General features: G+C 44.8%; 2 protein-coding genes across 2 annotated transcripts in view; one reads left to right on the top strand and one right to left on the bottom strand.

Annotated features, from left to right (window-relative positions):
• The window catches only part of LOC139368016 (ubiquitin domain-containing protein 1-like), an 11,221-nt gene extending 6,000 nt beyond the window's left edge, over nt 1–5,221 (bottom strand). Inside the window, exon 1 of the mRNA XM_071106503.1 lies at nt 4,845–5,221. Within this exon, the coding sequence (XP_070962604.1) occupies nt 4,845–4,932 (88 nt within the window). The 5' untranslated portion in view covers nt 4,933–5,221. The remainder of the gene's footprint in view (nt 1–4,844) is intronic.
• On the top strand, nt 5,066–24,910 carry LOC139368014 (MMS19 nucleotide excision repair protein homolog). The gene is made up of 31 exons (XM_071106498.1): nt 5,066–6,133; nt 6,604–6,652; nt 6,767–6,867; nt 6,965–7,050; nt 7,188–7,262; nt 7,388–7,457; nt 7,563–7,691; nt 8,680–8,741; nt 9,152–9,238; nt 9,464–9,538; nt 9,638–9,715; nt 9,851–9,989; nt 13,509–13,663; nt 13,961–14,030; nt 14,973–15,098; nt 15,338–15,419; nt 15,693–15,790; nt 15,918–16,079; nt 16,553–16,708; nt 16,940–17,033; nt 17,346–17,448; nt 17,605–17,682; nt 17,890–18,016; nt 18,108–18,214; nt 18,587–18,643; nt 18,776–18,962; nt 19,092–19,174; nt 22,123–22,287; nt 23,769–23,828; nt 23,946–24,046; nt 24,248–24,910. Exons 1-31 carry the CDS (start codon nt 6,046–6,048, stop codon nt 24,276–24,278), a joined length of 3,081 nt encoding a protein of 1,026 aa, XP_070962599.1. The 5' UTR covers nt 5,066–6,045; the 3' UTR covers nt 24,279–24,910.

The following is a 24,910-nucleotide window of genomic DNA, read 5'->3' as shown; positions in this document are numbered from 1 at the left end:
CGTAGGTCCCGGCCTCCAATGAGGACTTGGTGTCAAACTGAGCAGCTGAGTTTTATAGTTGGCACCAGAGTGTGACTTCGGCTCGGTCTGTCACATGGTACTAAACGGGCCCAGTTAGCTAACAAACAAGTGTTTGAATGGTCAAAGAAGAGTCTGCTGAGGCGGCGATTTTTGTCCTAACATGATCAGCGGTATCTCTGGTCTTCATTGACAACTAGGCTAACCAAGTGCAGCAAGGAGGGGCAACAAAGACAGTTGCCAAGTATTTAAAAAAGGGTCACCTTTCCACCAAACAAATTATTTAGAGTGCAGGTAGCTTACGAGGAGTAAACGGTAGTTCAGTGTAGGATATACAGGGAGTAGAGTGTAATAATCTTCATACTAGCACTCAAGCAGAGTAATGGAATAGTCTATGAGAGTTGTTGGATCAGGCAGCATACAGGACTAGGACACAACTGTGTGTGCAACACTATGTGATGTCATAAGGCAGGGTATCCCAAACTCGGTCCTGGGGCCTGTTTTGGTTTTGTCCCTAGCTGATTCAAATAATCCAAGCTTGATGATGAGTTGGTTACTTGAATCAGCTGTGTAGTCCTAGGGGCAAAAAACAACAACTAAATGTGCACCAGGGGAGGCCCCAGGACCGAGTTTGGGAAACTCTGTCGTAAGGGACATCATATACTGTCCGTTCAACTCAACATACATGCGGTCTTGGGAAAAATAACTTGTATACTTTCCAGTCATCGTATAGCCTAGACTAGGCCTCTGGGAAAAAAGTGAATAGGTCTAACGTGTTGCCTTGATTACCAGCTCACGTTTCAACATCAGATTAGCAAATAGTTTGGAAACGTGCAGAACTATTTCCAGGTATGCAGATATTGCAGCACTAGGCCAAGGAGCACCTCCACCCATCATGAATCCATGTTGCCGCAGCATTAGAGAAGCATTCCAGAGACATGACGCAATAGCAGGGTGTGCTCCTCATGTGGGGCTTGTTGAGGTTACGAAGGGGCAGATAATGCCACACTGGGGTGTTGGTAATATGCATTTTACAGACAGGACTGCATTGTAGATCACGTAATGTATTGTTTCAGGACACGAAGATACACTTGTGATGTAGCGGTGGGCTGTATGTGGCTGTTAAAAAGTATAATCTTGGGACTTGGGTTCAAAATATTAGGTTACAATCTTACATCATAGCACCTCACTCCCCCGATAACACTAAATATAGGGCGGATCTGTTCCTAGAGGCCTACGGCCTGCTTTCACCCCTACAATGTCAATGTTGAAGTAGGCCAATTTCAGCCCTGAACCAACATTGGAAGTTAAAAGCATATCCGCAAGACTAGGAAGTACCCATTTTACAGACAGTACAGAACAGCCATGTAGGAATGAATTCTATGAAAGTCGAAATGAGGCTTGGGCCAAGCACAAATTCACTGTGAACACATATAGTCACCCCTGTAATTGACAATCTTGTCCCCTTTTACAAAACACAGTCCTCCCCCCCGACATTCTGCGGCTAAAGATAAAACTTGGCCTCGCCTGCCAAACCTCCACGGAACATCCAAAAAGCTGTTAGAAAACTGCTATCAACTAGGCTTAGCCCCAGTTGCTAGACAACTTTGATGTGGATATAGAGCCCCACAGTGGAGGTGTCATAATACCCATTAAAACCTAGCAGTCAAACAGGGAAATGGTTCCAATCATTTTTCCACCATTCATTTTTCCTATAGGGAATATTAGAAACACTTACAATAAGGGCTGGCTTACCCTGGCATGAGGGATAAGGGGACTTGTATCAATTTATATATATATATCACCTTAACCATGTAAATCTCTCTTGGACAAGGTGATGTATCAATATAGATAGAGAGAGATATATAAGTCCCCTTATCCCTCACGCCAGGGTAAGCCTACACAAAACACAGCCCTTATTTTAAGTGTTTCTGATATTCCCCATGGGAAATATGAATGGCGGGAAAATGATTAAAACCATTTCCTTGTTTGACCGCTAGTTTTTATGGTATTATGACTCATACTTCGGTACTCTATTGAAAGCAGGTGCTTCCACACAGGTGTGGATCCTAAGCTAATTAAGCAATTAACATTCCATTATGCGTAGGGTCATGTATAAAAAATCCCAGTTGGCCATTATTTTGGCTACCATGGCTAGAAGAGATCTAAGTGACTTTGGAAGAGGGGTCTTAAATGAGCCTAGGGCCGTTTAAAGGGTGTGTGGGTGGGTGGGTTTGTGTGTGTCATCAGATCTAAACCCAATTGAACACTTCTGGGAGATTCTGGATCGGTGCCTGAGACAGTGTTTTCCACCATCAACAAAACACCAAATTATGGAATTTCTTGTGGAAGAACATACAAGTTGAATAAAGTACGTATTCATAATTATTTTCATAAGAATAGTGTTGCAACACTCAATATAGGTTCAGGACACGCAGAATCTATGCCAAGGCACATTGAAGCTGTTTTGGCAGCCCAACGCCCTATTCAGACACTATGTTGGTGTTTCCTTTATTTTACATGTAGCTACAACATGACTTGGCCAAGGTTATAATTAAACAAATGCTTACACCCAAATTAAGTTCTACACCAAAGAATAAAACAATACCTCCACCCACATATCTCACTGATCATCCCTAAAGCAAATACCTCATTTGGCTGCCTTTCCTTCCAGTTCTCTGCTGCCAGTGATTGAAATGAATTGCAAAAATCGCTGAAGTTGGAGACTTCTTTCCATCACCAACTTTAAACATCAGCTAACCGATCGCTGCAGCTGTACATAGTACATCTGTAAATAGCCCACCCAATCTACCTACCTCATCCCCATATTGTTTTATTTACTTTTCTGCTCTTTTGCACACCAGTATCTCTACTTGCACATCATCTGCTCATTTATCACTAAATTGTAATTATTCGCTCCTATGGTCTATTTATTGCCTACCTCATGCCTTTTGCACACACTGTATAGACTTGTTTTTCTACTGTGTCATTGACTTGTTTATTGTATTGGCTTGTTTATTCCATGTGTAACTCTGTTGTTGTCTGTCACACTGCTTTGATTTATCTTGGCCAGGTCGCAGTTGTAAATGAGAACTTGTTCAACTAGCCTACCTGGTTAAATAAAGGTAGGGAAAATAAAAGGCAGCAAGTTGTCCTTAACTTAGCACCCTGGTATTCATTTCTAGCCATAATGGGAGACATGGCACTGAGAAACATCGGACTTCTCCTTGCTTTCACATGGCACACTGCATGCCGGCCTGGTGCACGCAGCCCCGGTGGAACAGTTGTCGTAGGGCAGTGGTTCGCAAACCTCTCCTCAGGGACCCCCAGACGTTTCACAATTTTGTTGTAGGCCTGAACTCACTCAGGCCTGAACTCGCTCACTGACTCACGCAGTCAAGGGCTTGATACTTAGTTGACAAGTTGAATCAGGTGTGCTAGCTCTGGAATAGATCAAATACATGGAATGGCTGGAGGTCCACGGGGAGAGGTTTGAGAACCACTGCTGTAGGGCACATGACACGACTTGTTCTTATTACCGGCCTGGGAGTGCCTCTAGTCTACCTGCATCAAACACTCACTGCTCCTAAGGCAGCGTTTCACAAACTCGGGTTGCAATGACGGCCTACACCTGCCAAACCCGCACGACGCTGGGCCAATTGTGCGCCACCCTATGGGACTCCCAATCACAGCCGGTTGTGATACAGCCTGGATTCAAACCTGGGTGTTTGTAGTGACCCCTCTAGCATTGAGATGCAGTGGCTTAGACCGCTGCGCCAACTCGGGAGCCCTGTTGTATAATACACCAAGGAAGTCTAATGGCACATTGTGACTAAAGACCGTACAGTATGAAGAAAGACGAACTGCTTCTCCAATAGAAATCCCGATCACACTTGAAGGTGATGTTGGCTAGGAAAGCTCATGCGTAGAAATGCATCATCGGATCTTCACTTATTGACTTCTCAAACCCTGGGATGGTCTGTTTCGCAAGCTTTCCCAGAAGTCTTGCGATGTTGCGCCTCTGGGTTTAGAAACTGTGTTATGACAGTCCCACAGTCCAGTGTAAGATTGCATTTTCTAAATTAGGCCGAGGTGTTGATAGGTCCTATGTGGCAGAGGGATCTTACTGCTTTCCGTGTCCCTTGGAAGTTTCCAATTTGTGTTTCATTAGACCTAAGCTATTTGGAGCCTGTAGCTTTAGTCTTTATGCAAAGTGCTTTGGCAGCAATCTACATTCCATCAGTCACTAAACGCCAACAAACTATAACAGGTTAAACATGGCAGTCTGCTCCTATTTTTCTGCAGAAAATAATCTTAGCAAGGTAATGGACTTGCACATGAAAACATTGTTGGTGAAGAGTCAGCTCAACTACTATGATGTATTATTGACAGTCAACCAATGGTGTTTTCCCAGATCAAATTAGGTTTAGCCTAGTTGTGTTGGTAGCTATTTATACAGCCATCGGTTGGTACATTTTAGTAATTTAGCAGATGCTTTTATCCAGAGCGACTTACAGTAGTGAGAGCATACATTTTTTCTGTACTGGTAGAGAGGTAACAGGAAGTAACTCGTGTCCATTTGTGTCCTGCAAGATGGGGGAAGGGAAATTACAAATGTATCCTATAGTTATTTGGGCACAGTCCAGATTGGATACCCGTGTTATTAAGAGTGAACCTTAAGGACGAAATCCATATTTCTCTGGGGGTTAATATGTTGTAGTAATGAAATGGGTAGACACGGTACTACATGGTAAACATTTACCACGTAATGTGTTGAACTATGTTCCTATTCGATGCACTTAGACAACAAAGTTACCATTACTTACTTCCACGTTTTCGGTGTGCTCTTCCACTGCTTCTGGATGCTCCGTGGTCCTGTGTGTCCTCACGTTCTCGCCCAACACATCCTCCCATGATTATTATCAGTTGGCTAACTATGTCGGGGCCCCATTATTAGCCAACCGCTACCTAGTTCCAAAACTATTAGATATAGCTAGATCCGCTGTATAAAATTATCTCGCTAGGTCAAGGTGCTTTTCTTGATAGCAGAGTCCACAAATTAACGTTAGATTGAATGTGAACACTGGTCGCACAACTAAATTGTAAGCACGGAAGAGCAGGCTAGCTACTTCTGCTTTATTATTGTTTGATGCGATCCAACATTCCAAAAGGAGTAGTCACGTGCAGACTCGCTAGCAAGCTAAACGGGATAAATGTCAACAATAATTGATTGCATTATGCCTAGACTGCCCTCTATACATTCTACTTAGACAAGTTAGCGTGCCAACTAGCTAGCTTCGTGGACAACAATTTGCTAAGCAACTTGTTAGCAAGCTCACATTAGATCGCTGGCTTGATAACTCGCACACCACCATCCGTCGTTGCGCGAGACAGCCCTAGCTAATTTAGCTAGTTAACATTAGTAAACAACCTTTCACGTACTCACGACCAGGTAAGTATTCTAAACGGATAGTTTAGATTGTAAACCAAAATGATTGTTGATATGATTCTCCGTTTAACACCGTGGTCAATTTCAAACCTTTCTAATTTTTCTCAAGCAGGTTTTTAAATCCCCTTGTCTTCCTGGTGCGGGTAGCAACAGTAACTTTTTACGCCTGCGCGTGCTCAAGGCCAGGGGTGTCAGATTGTGGCACGTCACGACTTCCTCCAGGGGTGGGGAGCATCCCTTGAACAAATGAAAGTCCTCAACCATGCCAAAACTAACTTTATATACATATTTTTTTGCAGATGAACGGTCAAATGATAAATAGAAATATAAACATTTCCATATATAACATTTCTTTAGAATATGCACATAGCCATGCAATTCCACAACAATTTTATGTATTATTTGGTTAGTAAAGAATGTACAGCTTTACTACATTGCAAAAAAAGGTTTTGCACATTTATGCATGGGGTTCAATATCATATTTGATATTGTTACTTTTTTTGTGACTGCTCTCAGGGTAATCGCAAGAACTTTCCACGCATGCTCACTTCAGTTTGGTTGAACCAAGGCTGTTCGTGATGGCTGCGGGTAGTGCCTTGCTAGTGGGCTTGGTAGAAGAATTTGTTTCGGGACAACAGGACAGCAAGGCCGCAGACACCGCAACAGGTATTTCAGCCACCTTTCTCTCTGATTTGGTTTTTGAGATGAACGTCAATGAACGATACAGAAATCGCGCGTGACTGGTGGCCCAGCATGACTTCTGGCTAGCATGCTAGCTAGCAGCAGGCCATCAAAACTCTTAACGTTACTTTCTGTGTTTAACCCGTCATTGGTTCAAGTGCATACTTCAAAAACGGACAACAACAGCCTGTTCAGTAGCTATCAACGTATACAAAGTGGCAATCAATGTCTTTGAAGTCAAGCGAATGAACATATGTTGTTGGCCACAACTTGCTTGCTAACTTTCTAACCAGCCTGCTGTGAAAATGTTTTTTCTCAACATATTAGCACAAAGTGTCTTTGACATTAGACTCTGAACCTACTTCCCTGTCCCCTAAAAGTGTCTGCATGATATATCCTACTCATTGACCACTTGTCTTTCCTCTGGCTGAATAAATGCATTTTCCTTTGATTAGGACTCAAGGCTGGACAGTTTACAATACTACAGTTGGTTGAAGCGTTGGGGTAATGTTTAAGTTACATTAATCATTATTGTCCCAGTCACTATCATTGTCATCAACTTCAATGTCATGCCGTTTCAGCCAACACTAACAAGTTGACCATCTTGTCTCTGTGCAGATTGCATCTGGCCAGCTCCCAACCCCAGACCCGAGCCCGTGGTGTCCAGCTCCTTTCCAATGTCCTGCAGCAGTGCCATGGAGACCTCACAGAGAGAGAAGGTGAACAGCACTATAACACATCTGTGTCGTTTTGGTTTGTGGGTGCTATATGTCCTGTCATTGGCTATTGATTATCATCTATTTGTTTTGCCCTCAGTGGACGTCCTTCTAGCGTTTTATGAGAACAGACTCAAGGACCACTATGTCATCACACCACATGTCTTAAAGGGGATGAAAGCGCTGGTAAGTCTCAGTCTTAGTAGCCTGATGTTAAGTTTGACGTGAATGTTAGATAGAAATGCGAATATTGTCAAAGGTGAACTGACAGACAAGAGTATATCTGGCCTATTCCTGACCAACGTTTTGAAATACCCTCTCAGACAAAATGCTCAGTGTTGCCGCCTGGGTCTGCGGTGTCCATTCTGAAATCACTCTTCCAGGACGTTCATGTGCAGGTGAGGACATCCAGCCTGCCCTGTCAAGTGTCAACTCTCCTAAATAATTAGCATACAGAGGGGGCCTCTATGTTTCTTATACTGCATTACCCCTGACCCTGTTTCTGCTTTCTGTGTCACTACAGTCCCTGATGCTGGTGGAGCGGTCATGTGTTTACAACATCCTAACCCAGCTTATGGAATCCAGAGAGTCAGGTAAGAGCTGAGGTAGAGTGGTAGCTATCATGGAGAAACCAGCATGCTCTGTATGTTGCTTATCTGCATGTTGTTGAATTGATGGACCACTTTCCCATCCCACAGAGCTGAAGGGCCTGGGTGCAGACTTTGTCTTTGGGTTTGTCCAGTCAGTGGATGGGGAGAGGGACCCACGCAATCTTCTCCTGGCCTTCCAGATCGCTAGGAAAATCATCCATGGAGGCTATGATCTGGGTGAGAACACACACGTTGTTATTCCAGACTTTACAAACGTGTTTTATGTACCTTTTTAGTTGTGCTGTCGTCTTGTGTTTCAATGTTGCTCAGGTTTACTGGGCATTGAGTGAACTTGTAACACTTTCATCTTCGTTTAATTGCTTCCTCAGTAATGAGGTGAAGGCAGGTTTGTATTCAATCAGGAACAGGGAAATGACATTGCTTGAGGAAATTGATCAGCTGTGTCTTAGGAAAACGTGCTATAACGACAAGCATGGAAAAAAGACCCTCTAAACGTGTGCGGCACACAGGTGACCAAAACTCACCATCAACACGGTGTCAGGTAACAATAGCGACACGGTGTCAGGTAACAATAGCGACACGGTGTCAGGTAACAATAGCGACACGGTGTCAAGGCGTGATATGAACTCTTGACTTTTTGTTGTGGATTAACCCTGTCCTGGTTACGAGAAATGAAGCATTGGCTTCTGCTTGTTTAGTCTGTGGTGAGTGACGGCTGGACAGAGACTAATTGAAGCTGAGTCATGTTTCGGAAGTAACTTAGTGTAGTCTCGCGAGTGCTGCTCGTGTTGTTTAGACTACCAGTGTCTGAAATTGTATCTGCAAATTGCAGAGATTAGGGTGTGCGGAGGCATGGGAAAACCTGCATGTCATGACTGAGAACAGCTCTCCTGAGAGCTAGCCATATGGAGCGGAGTTCCCGAGTCACTGGTTTAGATTGCACATCCTGTTCATGCATTTCTGCTTGTACATGTTGGATGAAACGTATGTCTTGAAGCATACCAACTAAGTAGCACTGTGAATGATTTCATAAGGTGATTGCAAAAATATATATATATATTGCGTGGTGCCGCAACAACATTTTTGTGCGACCAAATCATGGGCTGGTGTCACCAACGGAAAGTGTTAGAGATTTAATACATGTATTATCTAACGATTCCTCAATCCGTAGACGGTAATATTATGTCTGTGTTTCTTTATTCAGGTAAATTCACAGAGGAGCTGTTTGAAGTTACATCCTGCTATTTCCCCATAGACTTCAGCCCGGTAAGTGTTTGTTTGTGCAGCTGTTGTGGACTTAGACCCGCCAGATGAACCTACCCAGGAGACAATGCGTATGTGACTCGCTGTCCTGTGTGCTCTGATACCTGAGCCGTGTGACACCGACTAGCATCTGGCAGAGGATTATAGGAAATGGATAAGCCCCGAGTCTAAACACTTTGACAGACAGCTTGTATTATTCCATTTTTTTTTTTGTGATTCAGATTGAGCTTGATAGTGGAGATCACTCAGAACAGTACTTGATGAACATTCATTTTTAAGAGTTAAGAGTATTAAGGAAGGTCTTTTGATGAGCTGGAACTAAGTTCATTCAATAAATAAAAACGGAATGTTAGAGTTGTTCTGTGTTTTGAAATGGTTGACATCCATGGCTGTCTCTGTGTGTCGCCACCCAGCCACCCAATGACCCCCACGGCATCACCCAGGAAGAGCTGATCCTCGCCCTGAGGGCCGTGCTCACTGGAACACCACGCTTTGCAGAGGTGGGGAAGACGTACTGTACTGCACGCTACACACAATGCGTCGTCTCTTCCCACATCTGCCGTGTCTGGCAAGCGAGACCACACAACATATAGCCTTTTAGAATGTTAAAGGACATCAGATATAGTCTTTGTGTATGGTTGTATGTTTGTGAGAGACAGAAAGTGAACAAGTGAAAGCGTTTGGGTGTTTGTAGTCATGATTTGTTGATTGTCTCGCTTCAACAGTTCCTGCTGCCGCTGATCATTGAGAAGCTGGACTCAGATGTTCAGAGTGCCAAGGTGGACTCCCTGCAGACTCTGGTAAGACCATGTTTGTCACCTCAGATCATCTTTGTGGTTTATATATAAAGTAAATGGCATTCATGTCTTAATGAGCTGTGTTTCATCCTCGTGTTGCAGACTGCCTGTGCTTCTGTGTATGAACATAAAGAGCTAGCCGAATTCCTACCAGGCCTTTGGGCCTCGCTGCGCAGGGAGGTGCGTTTCAATGAAACCTGGGGGGCTGGCAACATCGAAAATTACTATTAGAATTGTGTGAAAGTGTCTCGAACAGTACACGAGGCATCTTGATAGTCTGAATGGAGAGTTTGATTGGCCTCCATCCCTGTGCAGGTGTTCCAGACAGCCAGTGAGAGGGTGGAGTCCGCTGGTCTAGCTGCCCTCGGTGCCCTGACAGCCTGCATCTCCCGCTCCGTCCTCAACTCTGACTCTGAAGACTACCTCAATGTCTTCCTCGACTTGGTCCTCAAAGGTAACCCCTCAAACAAATCTGGTTCTGGGAACAGGAGCCAACTAATGTCGAAGGTGTTTGTCTATTTTGTTATTGTGTGGGGTCAGTGTATTTGGAAATGTGTGAGATGGAGACGGACTTGGCAGTTGTTCTCCTCAGTGCTTACCACAGTAGGAGAGGTGTTGAGACAGGAAAAAACAGAGTAAACTAGAACGCTATTTGGCCCTAAACAGAGAGTACACAGTGGCAGAATACCTGACCATTGTGACTGACCAAAAATTAAGGAAATCTTTGACTATGAACTGTGAACATAGCCTTGCTATTGAGAAAGGTCTGCCTTCGGTGGCCTGTCTCTCAAGAGAAGACAGGCTATGTGCACACTGCCCACAAAATGAGGTGGAAACTGAGCTGCACTTCCTAACCTCCTGCCAAATGTATGACTATATTAGAGAGACATATTTCCCTCAGATTACACAGACCCAGAAAGAATTTGAACAAATCCAATTTTGATAAACTCCCATATCTATTGGGTGAAATACCACAGTGTGCCATCACAGCAGCAACATGTGTGACCTCTTGCCCCAAGAAAATGGCAACCTGTGAAGAACAAACACCATTGTAAATATAGGTTATACTTTTTTTTTCTTTTTCTATTTGCACATCATTACAACACTGTATATATACATAATGACATTTAAAATGTCTTTATTCTTTTGGAACTTTTGTGTGTTTAATGTCAACTTTTTTTGTTTATTTCACTTTTTGTTTATTATCTATTTCACTTGCATTGGCAATGTAAACATATGTTTCCCATGCCAATAAAGCCCCTTAAATTGAAACCTTTTTAAAATTGAGAGAGCGAGGTGGGGGAGATGAGCGACATCTCCACAGTGGCAGCTTGGCTACAGATGATGGCAAATAAATCTCAGGCTCCTTGCTACCTGTCTGCTCTCGATGCTTACTCGCAGCCTTCCACCTTCAACTCACCACACTGTGCGTTATTTACACCCAGATAGGTTTAGGTATACACACTTCATATAATCCATGTCCTGATACCTAGAATATGTGGACATCTATAAGTACCTAGGTGTCTGGCTAGACTGCAAACTCTCCTTCCAGACTCATATCAAACATCTCCAATCCAAAATCAAATCTAGAGTCGGCTTTCTATTTCGCAACAAAGCCTCCTTCACTCACGCCGCAAAACTTACCCTAGTAAAACTGACTATCCTACTGATCCTCGACTTCGGCGATGTCATCTACAAAATAGCTTCCAATACTCTACTCAGCAAACTGGATGCAGTTTATCACAGTGCCATCCGTTTTGTTACTAAAGCACCTTATACCACCCACCACTGCGACCTGTATGCTCTAGTCGGCTGGCCGTCGCTACATGTTCGTCGCCAGACCCACTGGCTCCAGGTCATCTACAAGTCTATGCTAGGTAAAGCTCCGCCTTATCTCAGTTCACTGGTCATGATGGCATCACCCACCCGTAGCACGCGCTCCAGCAGGTGTATCTCACTGATCATCCCTAAAGCCAAAACCTAATTTGGCCGCCTTTCCTTCCAGTTCTCTGCTGCCTGCGACTGGAACGAATTGCAAAAATCTCTGAAGTTGGAGACTTATCTCCCTCACCAACTTTAAACATCTGCTATCTGAGCAGCTAACCGATCGCTGTAGCTGTACATAGTCCATCGGTATATAGCCCACCCAATTTACCTACCTCATCCCCATTCTGTTTTTATTTTATTTACTTTTCTGCTCTTTTGCATACCAGTATCTCTACCTGCACATGTTCATCTGATCATTTATCACTCCAGTGTTAATCTGCTAAATTGTATTTATTCACTCCTATGGCCTATTTATTGCCTACCTCCTCATGCCTTTTGCACACAATGTATATAGATTATTTTTCTTCCTACTATGTTATTGACTTGTTTACTCCATGTGTAACTCTGTGTTGTTGTCTGTTCACACTGCTATGCTTTATCTTGGCCAGGTCGCAGTTGCAAATGAGAACTTGTTCTCAACTAGGCTACCTGGTTAAATAAAGGTGTTCTCAACTAGCCTACCTGGTTAAATAAAGGTGTTCTCAACTAGCCTACCTGGTTAAATAAAGGTGTTCTCAACTAGCCTACCTGGTTAAATAAAGGTGTTCTCAACTAGCCTACCTGGTTAAATAAAGGTGTTCTCAACTAGCCTACCTGGTTAAATAAAGGTGTTCTCAACTAGCCTACCTGGTTAAATAAAGGTGTTCTCAACTAGCCTACCTGGTTAAATAAAGGTGTTCTCAACTAGCCTACCTGGTTAAATAAAGGTGTTCTCAACTAGCCTACCTGGTTAAATAAAGGTGTTCTCAACTTGCCTACCTGGTTAAATAAAGGTGTTCTCAACTAGCCTACCTGGTTAAATAAAGGTGTTCTCAACTTGCCTACCTGGTTAAATAAAGGTGTTCTCAACTAGCCTACCTGGTTAAATAAAGGTGTTCTCAACTAGCCTACCTGGTTAAATCAAGGTGTTCTCAACTAGCCTACCTGGTTAAATAAAGGTGTTCTCAACTTGCCTACCTGGTTAAATCAAGGTGTTCTCAACTAGCCTACCTGGTTAAATCAAGGTGTTCTCAACTAGCCTACCTGGTTAAATAAAGGTGTTCTCAACTAGCCTACCTGGTTAAATCAAGGTGTTCTCAACTAGCCTACCTGGTTAAATCAAGGTGTTCTCAACTAGCCTACCTGGTTAAATAAAGGTGTTCTCAACTAGCCTACCTGGTTAAATAAAGGTGTTCTCAACTAGCCTACCTGGTTAAATAAAGGTGTTCTCAACTAGCCTACCTGGTTAAATAAAGGTGTTCTCAACTAGCCTACCTGGTTAAATAAAGGTGTTCTCAACTAGCCTACCTGGTTAAATAAAGGTGTTCTCAACTAGCCTACCTGGTTAAATAAAGGTGTTCTCAACTAGCCTACCTGGTTAAATCAAGGTGTTCTCAACTAGCCTACCTGGTTAAATAAAGGTGTTCTCAACTAGCCTACCTGGTTAAATAAAGGTGTTCTCAACTAGCCTACCTGGTTAAATAAAGGTGTTCTCAACTAGCCTACCTGGTTAAATAAAGGTGTTCTCAACTAGCCTACCTGGTTAAATAAAGGTGTTCTCAACTAGCCTACCTGGTTAAATAAAGGTGTTCTCAACTAGCCTACCTGGTTAAATAAAGGTGTTCTCAACTAGCCTACCTGGTTAAATAAAGGTGTTCTCAACTAGCCTACCTGGTTAAATAAAGGTGTTCTCAACTAGCCTACCTGGTTAAATAAAGGTGTTCTCAACTTGCCTACCTGGTTAAATAAAGGTGTTCTCAACTAGCCTACCTGGTTAAATAAAGGTGTTCTCAACTAGCCTACCTGGTTAAATAAAGGTGTTCTCAACTTGCCTACCTGGTTAAATAAAGGTGTTCTCAACTAGCCTACCTGGTTAAATCAAGGTGAAATAAAAAAATAAAATACACGCGCCATCACCAATGTACCAACCCAGCCTAATGTTTTGTAGACTGTCAGCACCACCTGTGTGAGCCGGACCTGAAGCTGGTGTGGCCCAGCGCCAAGCTGCTGCAGGCCACCTCTACCGCCTCCTACAGGGCGAGCCACAGAGTTGCAGCCGCCATCATGCCGTCCCTCATAGAACAATACAACAGCCGAACACAAGTGAGTCACGCCAGCCAGCTAGGTCGTTCCATTTCCGTCAGTGTTGACGCTCGTCTCCCATTCTTGACTGTTGGTAATGATTTGAGTCAGTTCCGCGAGTCAGATTTCTCACATTGTGTGTTTTGCTGGCTTCCCACATAGTCAAAATCACAGTGTTACTGCATTGTAAGTTATGGCCTTTTGCTGACCCAATACTGCCACAGGACATGTAGGCGGCCCAGCCTGTTGTAAGTATCTTGGTTCTGGCTTGGTTCCTACAGAAATCTTAAATATCTGTCTGTGTCCTCCCCCGTGTAGTGTGCTCAGCGGCGCACCCTACTGGAGGTGTTACAGGGCTTCGTCCAGCCAGTGAAGTCTTCAGAGGAGGGTAAGTGTAACGTTCATTACTGTCCCGCTCTTTGTGCCACGTTCATTAAGAGCCGTGCGTCAGTCTAGGTAACATAATAAAATAATATCTATCAAAACCCGTCTGACAAGTATTTTTTGTTGTTGTTGCATGGGCTAACTCTCAATCCGCCACATCCTCCTATGTTGGCCTTGCGCATCTGCGGTGGAAGGCTGCCGAGCTACAGCAGTGTTTGTCAGCCCATGAGAAATTGGTCTTCTCACGAAAACGTCTGTAATGATGGTGTTCTCTGTTTTGCTCTACGAGCCCCACAGCATGGGACTCGTTTAAAGTCAGTAACTCTGATGTGCCAATTTCTGTCTGTAATTTATGGCCTTTAGTTTGAGCTACAAAGTAATGTGACTACACTATGGAAAGGGGTGACTCGCACAAACACGATGGTTTTCTTCATTTTGCTCTGACCCCACAAGTGTCCCTGAACTCGTCTGACTGTAACCCATACAAACCAATGGAAGTACGCAGGTACTTCTGTGGGTTAAATATTTTGTCATCGCCCCCCCCCCCCCCCCCCCCCCAAACGGCTTAGACTTTTAGAGATTTGATGTCCCCTGTTCCTCCTTTCAAGTTCTGCCTCTGTATCTAAACAAGTGATTTACAATGCTTCATTTCAGGGCTCCATTTGGAAGAGTATTTGAAGCAGAACGCCGTTAGAACTTGCCCAAGCATAATAACAATTCATGCTTTAGGAATGATGAGAATATCCAGCCATCTCTACTGTACAAGAACTCAGTCCCTCATGAAATGTTCCCTCCTGGTTTGTGTGATATGTGGCGGTGTGAATTATTCTATTAACCTTTTCCCACCACTCTCACACCTCTTCTTCTCTCCCTTTTCTCTCTTCCTCCTTCCCTACTTTCTTTGTCCCTCCCCCCCCCCCCCCCTCATCCTCTCTCCTCTCGCCAGATGAGAGTGTGCTGTTGGACTTCAGGCAGTCTCTTTGCAGTATAGTGTTCTCTGCTCTGTCTGAGAACAGTGCTGGGCTCCAGATCACATCACTGCGTGTGCTCACTGCCCTGAGCCAACAGACAGGTGAGACTCCTGACCTCGCAATCCCTCTTCCAATGAACATATACCTGACCAACACATTTGAGACCTTTTGAGCTCATCTCACTGCTACACAGGATTGAATTGAAGTCAGCATGAGTCTTTGTTCACATGCTGTTCAGCTTGTGGGATAGAGAATACATTTAATTGGCCATTCAGATTGTGCTACATCTCCCCTTACTATGCTGAGACGTATAGGTTGACCTCTCCCACCTCTCTCCTAGTCCTGCTGTTAGAGTCAGATGTGGAGCTGGCTGTTGACCACCTCACCAAGCTCATCCTGGAGGAGGAAGATGCTAAAGTCAGGTTAGTACCTGTTTTCAGTTCTTCTGGGAGGGCAATCAGAAGTCGGTGGCCACGTTTACACAGGCAGCCCACTTCTGGTCTTTTTTATTTCACTAATTGGTATTTTGACCAATCAGATAAGCGCTGATAAAGATCTGATGTGATTGGTCAAAAGGCCAGTTAGTGAAAAATAACCCATCAGAATTGGGCTGCCTGTGTAAACACAACCTGTGTGTGCCTAATCAATTAACACAAGGGTTTGGTTCTTCTCTCTGCCTCTCCCTGTCTGTCCAGCCTGGCTGTGGTTGAGTGTGCAGGGGCTCTGGCTTGTCTGCATCCTCTAGCCTTCATCTCTAAGATGGTTCCACGACTGAAGGGGGAGATCTTCTCAGGTGGGTTAGGGTCAAAGGTCAAAACAAAATAATGTAAACAAAGGTCTTTATCATTACGTTCCTTCAATGACATCATTCCAACCGGAGGAGGGTTACTGAACTGAACTCTTTCCTGTCCTGTTCCCAGAGTCCATGGCACAAGGTGACAGCGCCACGCCGTCCCAGGAACATTCCCAGCAGGCCGTGCGTCAGCGGTGTTTGACGGCGCTGGCTGCGGTGTCGTCCCGGCCCAGTGTGGTTCAGGAGAGCACACCTGTCCTGCTACAGGTTCTCACCTCCTCACACACTGGTATGTTTCACTACCACACACTCTTCTGTCTTTGTATAGGTAGACCCTTTCTAAATATGTCTTATGTTTCGTTGTATAGGTAAATTATCCTCTCTCTCTATGTTAAAGCTGCAATATGTTAACTTTTTGGGCGACCTGACCAAATTCACATAGAAATGTGAGCTATAGATACGTTATTCTCATTGAAAGCAAGTCTAAGAAGCGGCAGATCTCTTCTATGTGCACTATTTCGATGTTTCCTTTTTGAAATTTACTTTCGGTTTTGTACACCAGCTTCAAATAGCTGAAAAACATAATTTTTGTGGTGGTTGAAAATATATTTCCCAGCAGTTTAGATGGTACAATGGTTCCCTACACTATACATTGCTTGAACTATTAGAATTCTATCAACCAAGAAATGGCGGAGCAATTTCTACATATTGCACCTTTTGTATAAGTAGACTCTGATGAAGATGTAATCTCACCCCCAACAGGCACTGGCTCGTTTTCATTGGAGGAGGTGATCTCTGTGTGCCACAATCTGCAGAGGATAGCAGAGCATGCCCAGGACACTGAAGAGACCGGCCGCGTCTTCCATGACATCATCATTCCGCGCCTGCTTGGACTGGCCTTGCAGGCAGCAATGCGGGGTGAGAATATTCTGACCAACTAATGGATTCAGGCCTCTGCAACACATTGTAATGTTTTGATTAATGTAACCTTTATTGAACCAGGAAGTCCCTTGAGATAAGGAATCTGGTTCAATGGAGAGCTGTTCTGAAAATGAGTAGGTGTGTTTTGGCAAACCTATGCAAACTAAATGCAGAAGACCAAACTCTTTTTGACTGATGTTTTTTTTCTGCTCTGTTTTATATGTGAAGGGTCCTCAGACCATCCGAGTCCTTTAGTGGAGGAGTCTGTCCTATCAGCCATGGTACCAGTCATCAGCACCACCTGTGCCCGACTACAGTCCCAGTGAGTTGGCATCACTGAGAGAGCCAGCCGCCCAGTCAGACGAGAGACACACGCACACATAATTGATGACGGCACATGTATTATGTCATATGTAAATATGTTGGCTTGGTGCTAACCACTAGGGTTGTAAAACTCTAGGAACTTTTAATACATTTCCTGGTTTTCCCAAACTCCTGGTTGGAGGATTCCCAGATTCAGGAGGAAACAGGCAGGAAATCCAGATTCCTCCAACCAGGATTTCTGGAAAACAATGGGAGTTTATTGAAAGTTCCCGGAATTTTGTAAACCTACTAAGCTCTGCTGTGTCACCAGACTGGCGGGCCAAACAGCCTCGCGGGCGGTGTCCCTCTTCCTGGATGGTGACATGTCCTTCCTGCCAGAGAATGCCTTCCCCTCCCAGATCCAGCTCCTCAAGGTCAGGGTTCAATGCTAAAGACACCCAGCCATCTCCTTTATCAAAATACACTACTACTGAGGATACTCAAGGGACAGGATGCATGCTGGGAGTAAATAGAGCATTGTATCTGTGAGTGGTACATTGAATGGGTTGTCCTTTGACCTTGTCCTCCAGAAGCAGGCAGGTGACTCCTGGCGCCAGTCCCAGATGGTGTGTCTTCTCATGGGCTGTGTGTGCTCACTGCCACGGAGTGTAAGAACGCCCTAAAATGTCTGCTACTCATCACAGGGCCTCAAAACCACATTGTAACCGTGTTTGTACTGTTAAATGTTCATACAATGGATACCGGTTTAATGCGTTACGCCGGATACTCGGGTGTTGCATTCTTAAGATATCCTGACATTGAATGGCTTAATTTAGCCTGTTATCATTGACCGACTGACCGTGTGTCCTGGACAGGTGGAGGTTCCACAGATGGACAGGTTACTGTTAGAACTGGAGGAGCTGAGCTGTACCTGTGACCATCCCTTCTCCTACACCTCAGCCGCCAAGTGCTACGCTGGGCTGGTCAACAAGAGGCCTGCAGGTGAGTCCTCCAGTCCTGTCCTTGATCTGAATGGTGATTGGTCGAGTGAATGTTGGTGAGATGGTATATTTAATGTTGTGTGTTTCTACAGGAGAAGCCCTGGACTCTCTGATAGACGGGACATTAAAGAGGATCTCCACTGAGCTGGACTGTGCGTCCTCCTCGGTCCGAACGCAGGCGTTCACGCTGCTGCTCTGGGTTAGTATATTTTATCTGTTCACATCAGTTTCTATGATTTCCATGTGTTCTCGTTCGTTCTTCGTTCCCCTCAGCCCCTTCTTAGCTTACTGAACTCCCCACACTACGACCCCCCCCCCCCGTGTCTCTAGACTAGGGATCTCTGATACTCCCACGATCCCCCGTGTCTCTAGACTAGGGGTCTCTGATACTCCTACGACCCCACGTGTCTCTAGACTAGGGGTCTCTGACACTCCTACGACCCCACGTGTCTCTAGACTAGGGGTCTCTGATACTCCTACGACCTCCTCTCCTTTAGGGTGAATGGTGACTTGCCAATTGTATGGTTTTCTGTCCATTCATTCATTAAGTTGTGAATGGCTTTGTCTTTAGGTGGCCAAGGCTCTCCTTCTCCGCTACCACCCTCTGTCCACAGCCCTGACTGACAAGGTAAAGGACAGGAGTCCTCTGTCCTCCTACACACACAGTCTGTAGTTTAATTGTTTTGTCTCTTCTCCCCTAGAAAAATATCTATACCTCAGTAACCGCACACACACAGCAATAACCCTGTGTCGTTCTCAGCTTTTCTCCCTGCTCAGTGACTCAGAACTGGGTTCGATAGCTGCCGATGGATTCTCTCTCTTGATGAGCGACTCGCCGGACGTCCTCAACCGCGGTTGCAACGCCGACGTACGCATCATGTACCGCCAACGCTTCTTCACCGAGAACTCGGCCAAGCTTGTCCAGGGCTTTAACTCTGCAGCCCCAGGTACCGGAAATTGACACATTTTCAATGCACGACAGATACTGGCCACATGTTGAAACTTGTTAACCAGTTTGTGAGAGTCCTGTTCATTGTACCGATTCTTAACTTTCCCTTCCTTCTCTCTCTCTACAGAGAAGAAGTCTGGCTACCTGAAGGCACTGTCTCACATAGTGAACTACCTACCCAGACAGGTTCAGCTCACTGAGCTACCAGCAGTAAGTAGAGAGGACCAGTGAAACAGTATAGATAAGTGCCAGACAAGGGAGCAAAAACAGGAACAACTTAAATGTATTTTTTTCCATTAATATATTCCTTAAATCTGAAATCTAAAACACATATCTGAGAGGGGTGTGGTATATTGCCAATATACCATAGCTAAGGGCTGTTCTTAGGCACAACACAACGCGAAGTGACTGGATACAACCCGTAGCGATGGATATTGGCCATATACCACAAACCCCCGAGGTGCCTTATTGCCATTATAAACTGGTTACCAACGTAATTAGAACAGTAAAAATAAATGTCATACCAGTGGTCTGATATACCACTGCTTTTAGCCAATCAGCATTCAGGGCTCAAACCACCCAGTTTATAAAATTCTTATTTTATACATCTGTGATGAGCATTATATCCCACTATGGTACTGTTACAGTGCCTTCAGAAAGTATTCACACCCGTTGACTTTTTCTACATTTTGCTGTGTTACAGCCTGAATTTAAAATGGATTACATTACGATGTGTCAATGATCTACACCCAATAATGTAAAAGTTGGAATTTTGTTTGTAGAATTTTTTAAAGATTTTTTATTTTATTTTATTTCTTAAAAGCTGATGTCTGGAGTCGATAAGAATTCAACCACTTTATGGCAAGCCATACATTCAGAAGTAAAGATTTGCTTATTAACAACTCCCATAATAAGTTGCATGGACTCCGTGTGCAATAATTGGGGTTAACATGATTTTTGAATGACTACCCCATATCTGTGCCCCACACATACAGATAATTGTAAGGTCCCTCAGTCAAGCAAAATGATGTCACCATTGCCCTTGAATCTAAGCAATGTTGTGCTGCTATTTTTGACTCGGCTGACCATTCCATTCTTGCGGGCCGGCTAAGGAGTATTGGTGTCTGATGGGTCTTTGGCCTGGTTTGCTAACTACCTCTCTCAAAGAGTGCAGAACATCTGCTGTCTCAGCCACTGTCTGTAACCAAGGGAGTACCCCAAGGCTCGATCCTCGGCCCCACACGCTTCCCAATTTACATCAACATAGCTCAGGCAGTAGGAAGCTCTCATCTATTTATATGCAGATGATAGTCTTATAGTCAGCTGGCCCCTCCCTGGATTTTGTGTTCAACGCTCAACAACAAACCTTTCTTAGCCCTTAACCCGAGTGGCACAGTGGTCTAAGGCACTGCGTCTCAGTGCTAGAGGCATCACTACAGACCCTGGTTCGATCCCGGGCTGTATCACAACCTGCTGTGATCGGGAGTCTCATAGGGCGGCACACAATTGGCCCAGCGTTGTCTCGGTTAGGGGACGGTAGGTAAACCCTCCCCTTTTGGCCCTCAAAAAAACAAAAACACTTGAACTTCCAAAACAAAGGTCATGTGGTTTGGTAAGAAGAATGCCCCTACTTGTGTGATTACTACCTCTGAGTGTTTAGAGCTTGAGGTAGTCACCTCATGCAAGTACTTTGGAGTATGGCTAGACGGAACACTGGCTTTCTCTCAGCACATATCAAATGCTGCTGAAGTTAAATCTACACTTGGTTTCCTCTATCGCTATCGCTCCTCTTTCACCCAAGCTGTCAAACTAACCCTGATTCAGATGACCTTCCTTCCCATGCTAGATTACGGAGACATCATTTATAGATCGGCAGGTAAGGGTGCTCTCGAGTGGCTAGATGTTCTTTACCATTCGGCCATCAGATTTGCCACTAATATTCCTTATCGGACACATCATTGCACTCATACTCCCCCCTATCTGAGATATCTACTGCAGCCCTCATCCTCCACATACAACACCTGTTCTGCCAGTCACATTCTGTTAAAAGGTCCCCAAAGCGCACACATCCCTGGGTCGCTTCTCTTTTCAGTTCGCTGCAGCTAGCGACTGGAACAAGCTTTATCTCCATCTCTTCATTCAAAGACTCCATCATGGACACTCTTACTGACACTTGTGGCTGCTTTGCGTGATGTGTTGTCTCTACCTTCATGCCTTTGTGCTGTTGTCTGTGCCCAATAATGTTTGTACCATCTTTTGTTCTTCTGCCATGTTGTGTTGTGTTGCTACCATGTTGTTGTGTTGTTACCGTGTTGTGTTGTGTTGCTACCGTGTTGTGTTGCTACCGTGTTGTGTTGCTACCATGGTGTTGTGTTGCTACCATGGTGTTGTGTTGCTACCATGGTGTTGTGTTGCTACCATGGTGTTGTGTTGTGTTGCTACCATGGTGTTGTGTTGTGTTGCTACCATGGTGTTGTGTTGTGTTGCTACCATGGTGTTGTGTTGCTACCATGGTGTTGTGTTGCTACCATGGTGTTGTGTTGCTACCATGGTGTTGTGTTGCTACCGTTGTGTTGTGTTGCTACCGTTGTGTTGTGTTGTGTTGCTACCATGGTGTTGTGTTGTGTTGCTACCATGGTGTTGTGTTGCTACCATGGTGTTGTGTTGCTACCATGGTGTTGTTGTTGTGTCGCTACCGTGTTGTGGTGTTGCTACCGTGTTGTTGTGTTGCTACCGTGTTGTTACCGTGTTGTTGTTGTGTTGCTACCGTGTGGTGTTGCTACCATGTTGTTATGTTGTCTGAGGTCTCTCTTTATGTAGTGGTGTTTCTTTTTGTGATGTGCGTTTTGTCCTGTATTTTATTTTTAATCCCAGCCCCTGTCCCCGCAGGAGGCCTTTTGGTAGGCCATCATTGTAAATAAGTGTTAACTGACTTGCCTATTTTAAATAAAATACAAAAAAAAGACCAGGAATATTTTCCAATGCCTCAAAGAAAGGCACCTAGTGGTAGATGGGTCAAATCAATAAATGACAAAAAATACTTAAATCCATTTTAGTCGCACTTTGTAACATATCAAAATGTGTGACTACTTTCTGAAGGCACTGTATCTTAAGGATGTGGTGATGTCCTCCTTTTATATTCTTCACTGTTTGGTCAGCTCCTGCCCCTCCTGCTAGAGGCCCTGTCCTGTCCAGACCAGGCGGTGCAGCTGTCCACCCTGTCCTGCCTGCAACCTGTCCTCATGGACCCCCCCTCCGCCCTCATCACTCAGCTGGAGGCGCTAGTAGGCCGCACCCTCACCCTCACCACAAGCCCTGCTATGGTACGTATCATACTTTGTCACTTAGTGTATGTGGACGCCTGCTCGTCAAACATATCATTTCAATATCATGGGCATTCATATGGAGTTGGTCCCCCCTTGCTGCTATAACAGCCTCTTCACTCTTCTGGGAAGGCTTTCCATTAGATGTTGGAACATTGCTGGGGGGGGTTGCTTCCATTCAGCCACAAGAGCATTAGTGCGGTCGGGCGATTAGGCCTTCATCCCAAAGGTGTTCTTCCAAACCGATCTCAACAAACCATTTCTGAATGGACCTTGCTTTGTGCACTGTCATGTCATGCTGAATTAAGGGCCGTCCAAACTGTTGCTACAAAGTTGGAAGCACAGGAGCGTCTAGAATGTCATTGTATGCTGTAAGATTACCCTCCACTGGACCTAAGGGGCCTAGCCTGAACCATGAAAAACTGCCCCAGACCATTATTCCTCCTCCACCAAACTTTAGTTGGGTCTACGCATTGGGGCAGGTAGCGTTATCCTGGCATCCGCCAAACCCAAATTCGTCCATCGGACTGCCAGATGGTGAAGCATGATTCATCACTCCAGAGTCCAATGGCGGCAAGCTTTAAACCACTCCAGCCGACGCACAAACTCTTCTTGTGCTGACGTTGCTTCCAGAGGCAGTTTGGAACTTGGTAGTGAGTGTTGCAACCGAGGGTGGACTATTTTTGCGCTCTTTAACACTAGGCGGTCCCGTTTCACAGTTAACCCGGGCACCTCTAGCAGGGCAAACAGACAGGCTGTCGGTCCACGCTGAAAGTCAGAGCGCTTCAGTAAGGCCATTTGACTGTCAATGTTTGTCTATGGAGATTGCATGGCTGTGGGCTCAATTTTATACAGCTGTTGGCAACTGGTGTGTGTGAAATAGCCGAATCGACTCATTTTAAGGGGTGTCCACAGGGTATGTTGAGACACCACACACTGCCAATCAACAGCAGGCAGACAAACACACACACTATCATTATAAACGTGACATATGCCAAGTATTGAGAAACCTAAATAGGAGTCAGATCTGAGCATCAGGCAGATAGATATGTGTTCTCTCTGACATTAGCGTTGTCGCACAGACCTTGTATCTTTTTATTCTCATTCCTCTGTGCCAGAGGAAGTTGATTCAGCCGTGTCCCCGCGAGCATTCAATAATATGCCATTTAGTAGACACTTATCCAAAGTGACGTACAGTCATGTGTGGTTCCGGGAATCTAACCCACTATAACCCACAATACATCTGCAAATGAAATGCTGCTTGACTGTACCGGTGTGGTCTTTAACCTGAAATGCAATTGTCATAAACCGCAGAATGCAACTCAGCGTTTTTGAAATATGGACTATTCAGTATTCAGCTGCAACATGAACCAAGGTAACCTTGAGTACCATTGTCCCCAATCCCCATACACAGTGCTAAAACGCTTATCTTCACTCACGAAGGTCGTTCTTTTTGTCTGTCTCTCTCCTCGTCCTCACAGAAAGTGCGGATAGCCTCTCTGCGCTGTATCCATGCCCTCTCCCGCTTTCCAGAACATGAGGTAAGACTCGGTCCTGGACTGCACAGAACCTCTGTCAGCCAACTGGCAACGCAGATGGGACTTTAACAACCGATTCCTATGAACTGGTCATAAACAAACCCACCCTTCCTCTGGCAGATCATGCCTTTCCGTGCGAGGGTGCTGCGTGCCCTGGCTGTGCCCCTGGATGACCTCAAGAGGATGGTGAGGAGCGAGGCTGTGGTGGCACGCAATGAATGGTGAGGCATTAGATTTCCTCAAACATTCTCACAACTACAAGGGTTAGTCATTTCTATCTGTTGATGTAACATTGGTGAATCCTGTTCCATTTCTAACAGACCAGAAGTCAATGACACAAGCTTAACAGTGAGAAAAACAGGCCCTGAATTTCTCTCCATTGTGTCAATGGAAGTTTATTACAATGTGTGTTTCATGTGAAGGTTCCTACTGGGGAGTCCAGGGGGAAGGTGAGTTTGGCCCCACCATTGCGGACTGGTTGTGGGAGGGGACAGAGGGACCGCCTGCTCCTGAGGAAGAGGCTTTGGATCCAGGCATGGGACCCTAGTTTTGCCCTTGGAGTCTGGGACATCTCACCATCACCCACGGGGCATCTCACCACCACCCACAGCACCTTTTACAAGTCCATTTTTTTGTACTGCCACTCTGACCACCACTGCATGGTGGCGTGGACCTATAGGTGACCGTCCACCATGGAAGGACTCAGAGCTGCACTGAAACAAGCTTGGCACAGAGAACCATTTCTAGCTACAATATTATGCCTTGAAATTATGATTTGCAAGTCTAACAGTTGACCTCACCCTGCCAGTTGTGTACGAGAGCTACTGATTTAAGTAAATTTTACGTAATTGACTATCTAACCATAGGGGACAATATTAATGTGTTTAACATCACTCGTGACGATGCCATTATGAAGAGTCAACATTGTATTCAGTATTGGAAGGATTGATGCAGCTGGCACATGGTAGGCTGCACATTTAATTTCACTAGGCTAACTTTGAAACTCAGAACATATGCCGAAGATATGTGGACAATATTTAAAATGTCTAACTTAAGCTGTCAATAAAACCATTTTTGTAAATGAA

The sequence above is a fragment of the Oncorhynchus clarkii genome, chromosome 16, assembly GCF_045791955.1.
Source record: "Oncorhynchus clarkii lewisi isolate Uvic-CL-2024 chromosome 16, UVic_Ocla_1.0, whole genome shotgun sequence".
In the NCBI taxonomy this organism is placed as follows: Eukaryota; Metazoa; Chordata; class Actinopteri; order Salmoniformes; family Salmonidae; genus Oncorhynchus; species Oncorhynchus clarkii.
This window is presented reverse-complemented; position numbering and strand designations above follow the sequence as displayed.

Excerpts from the sequence above, each read along its gene's own strand:
- LOC139368014 (XM_071106498.1), top strand. The coding sequence starts at position 6,046 with ATGGCTGCGGGTAGTGCCTTGCTAGTGGGCTTGGTAGAAGAATTTGTT. Across the intron at positions 13,664-13,960 it reads AATACAACAGCCGAACACAA|TGTGCTCAGCGGCGCACCCT; the intron begins GTGAGTCACGCC and ends TCCCCCGTGTAG. Across the intron at positions 22,288-23,768 it reads TCACCACAAGCCCTGCTATG|AAAGTGCGGATAGCCTCTCT; the intron begins GTACGTATCATA and ends TCGTCCTCACAG.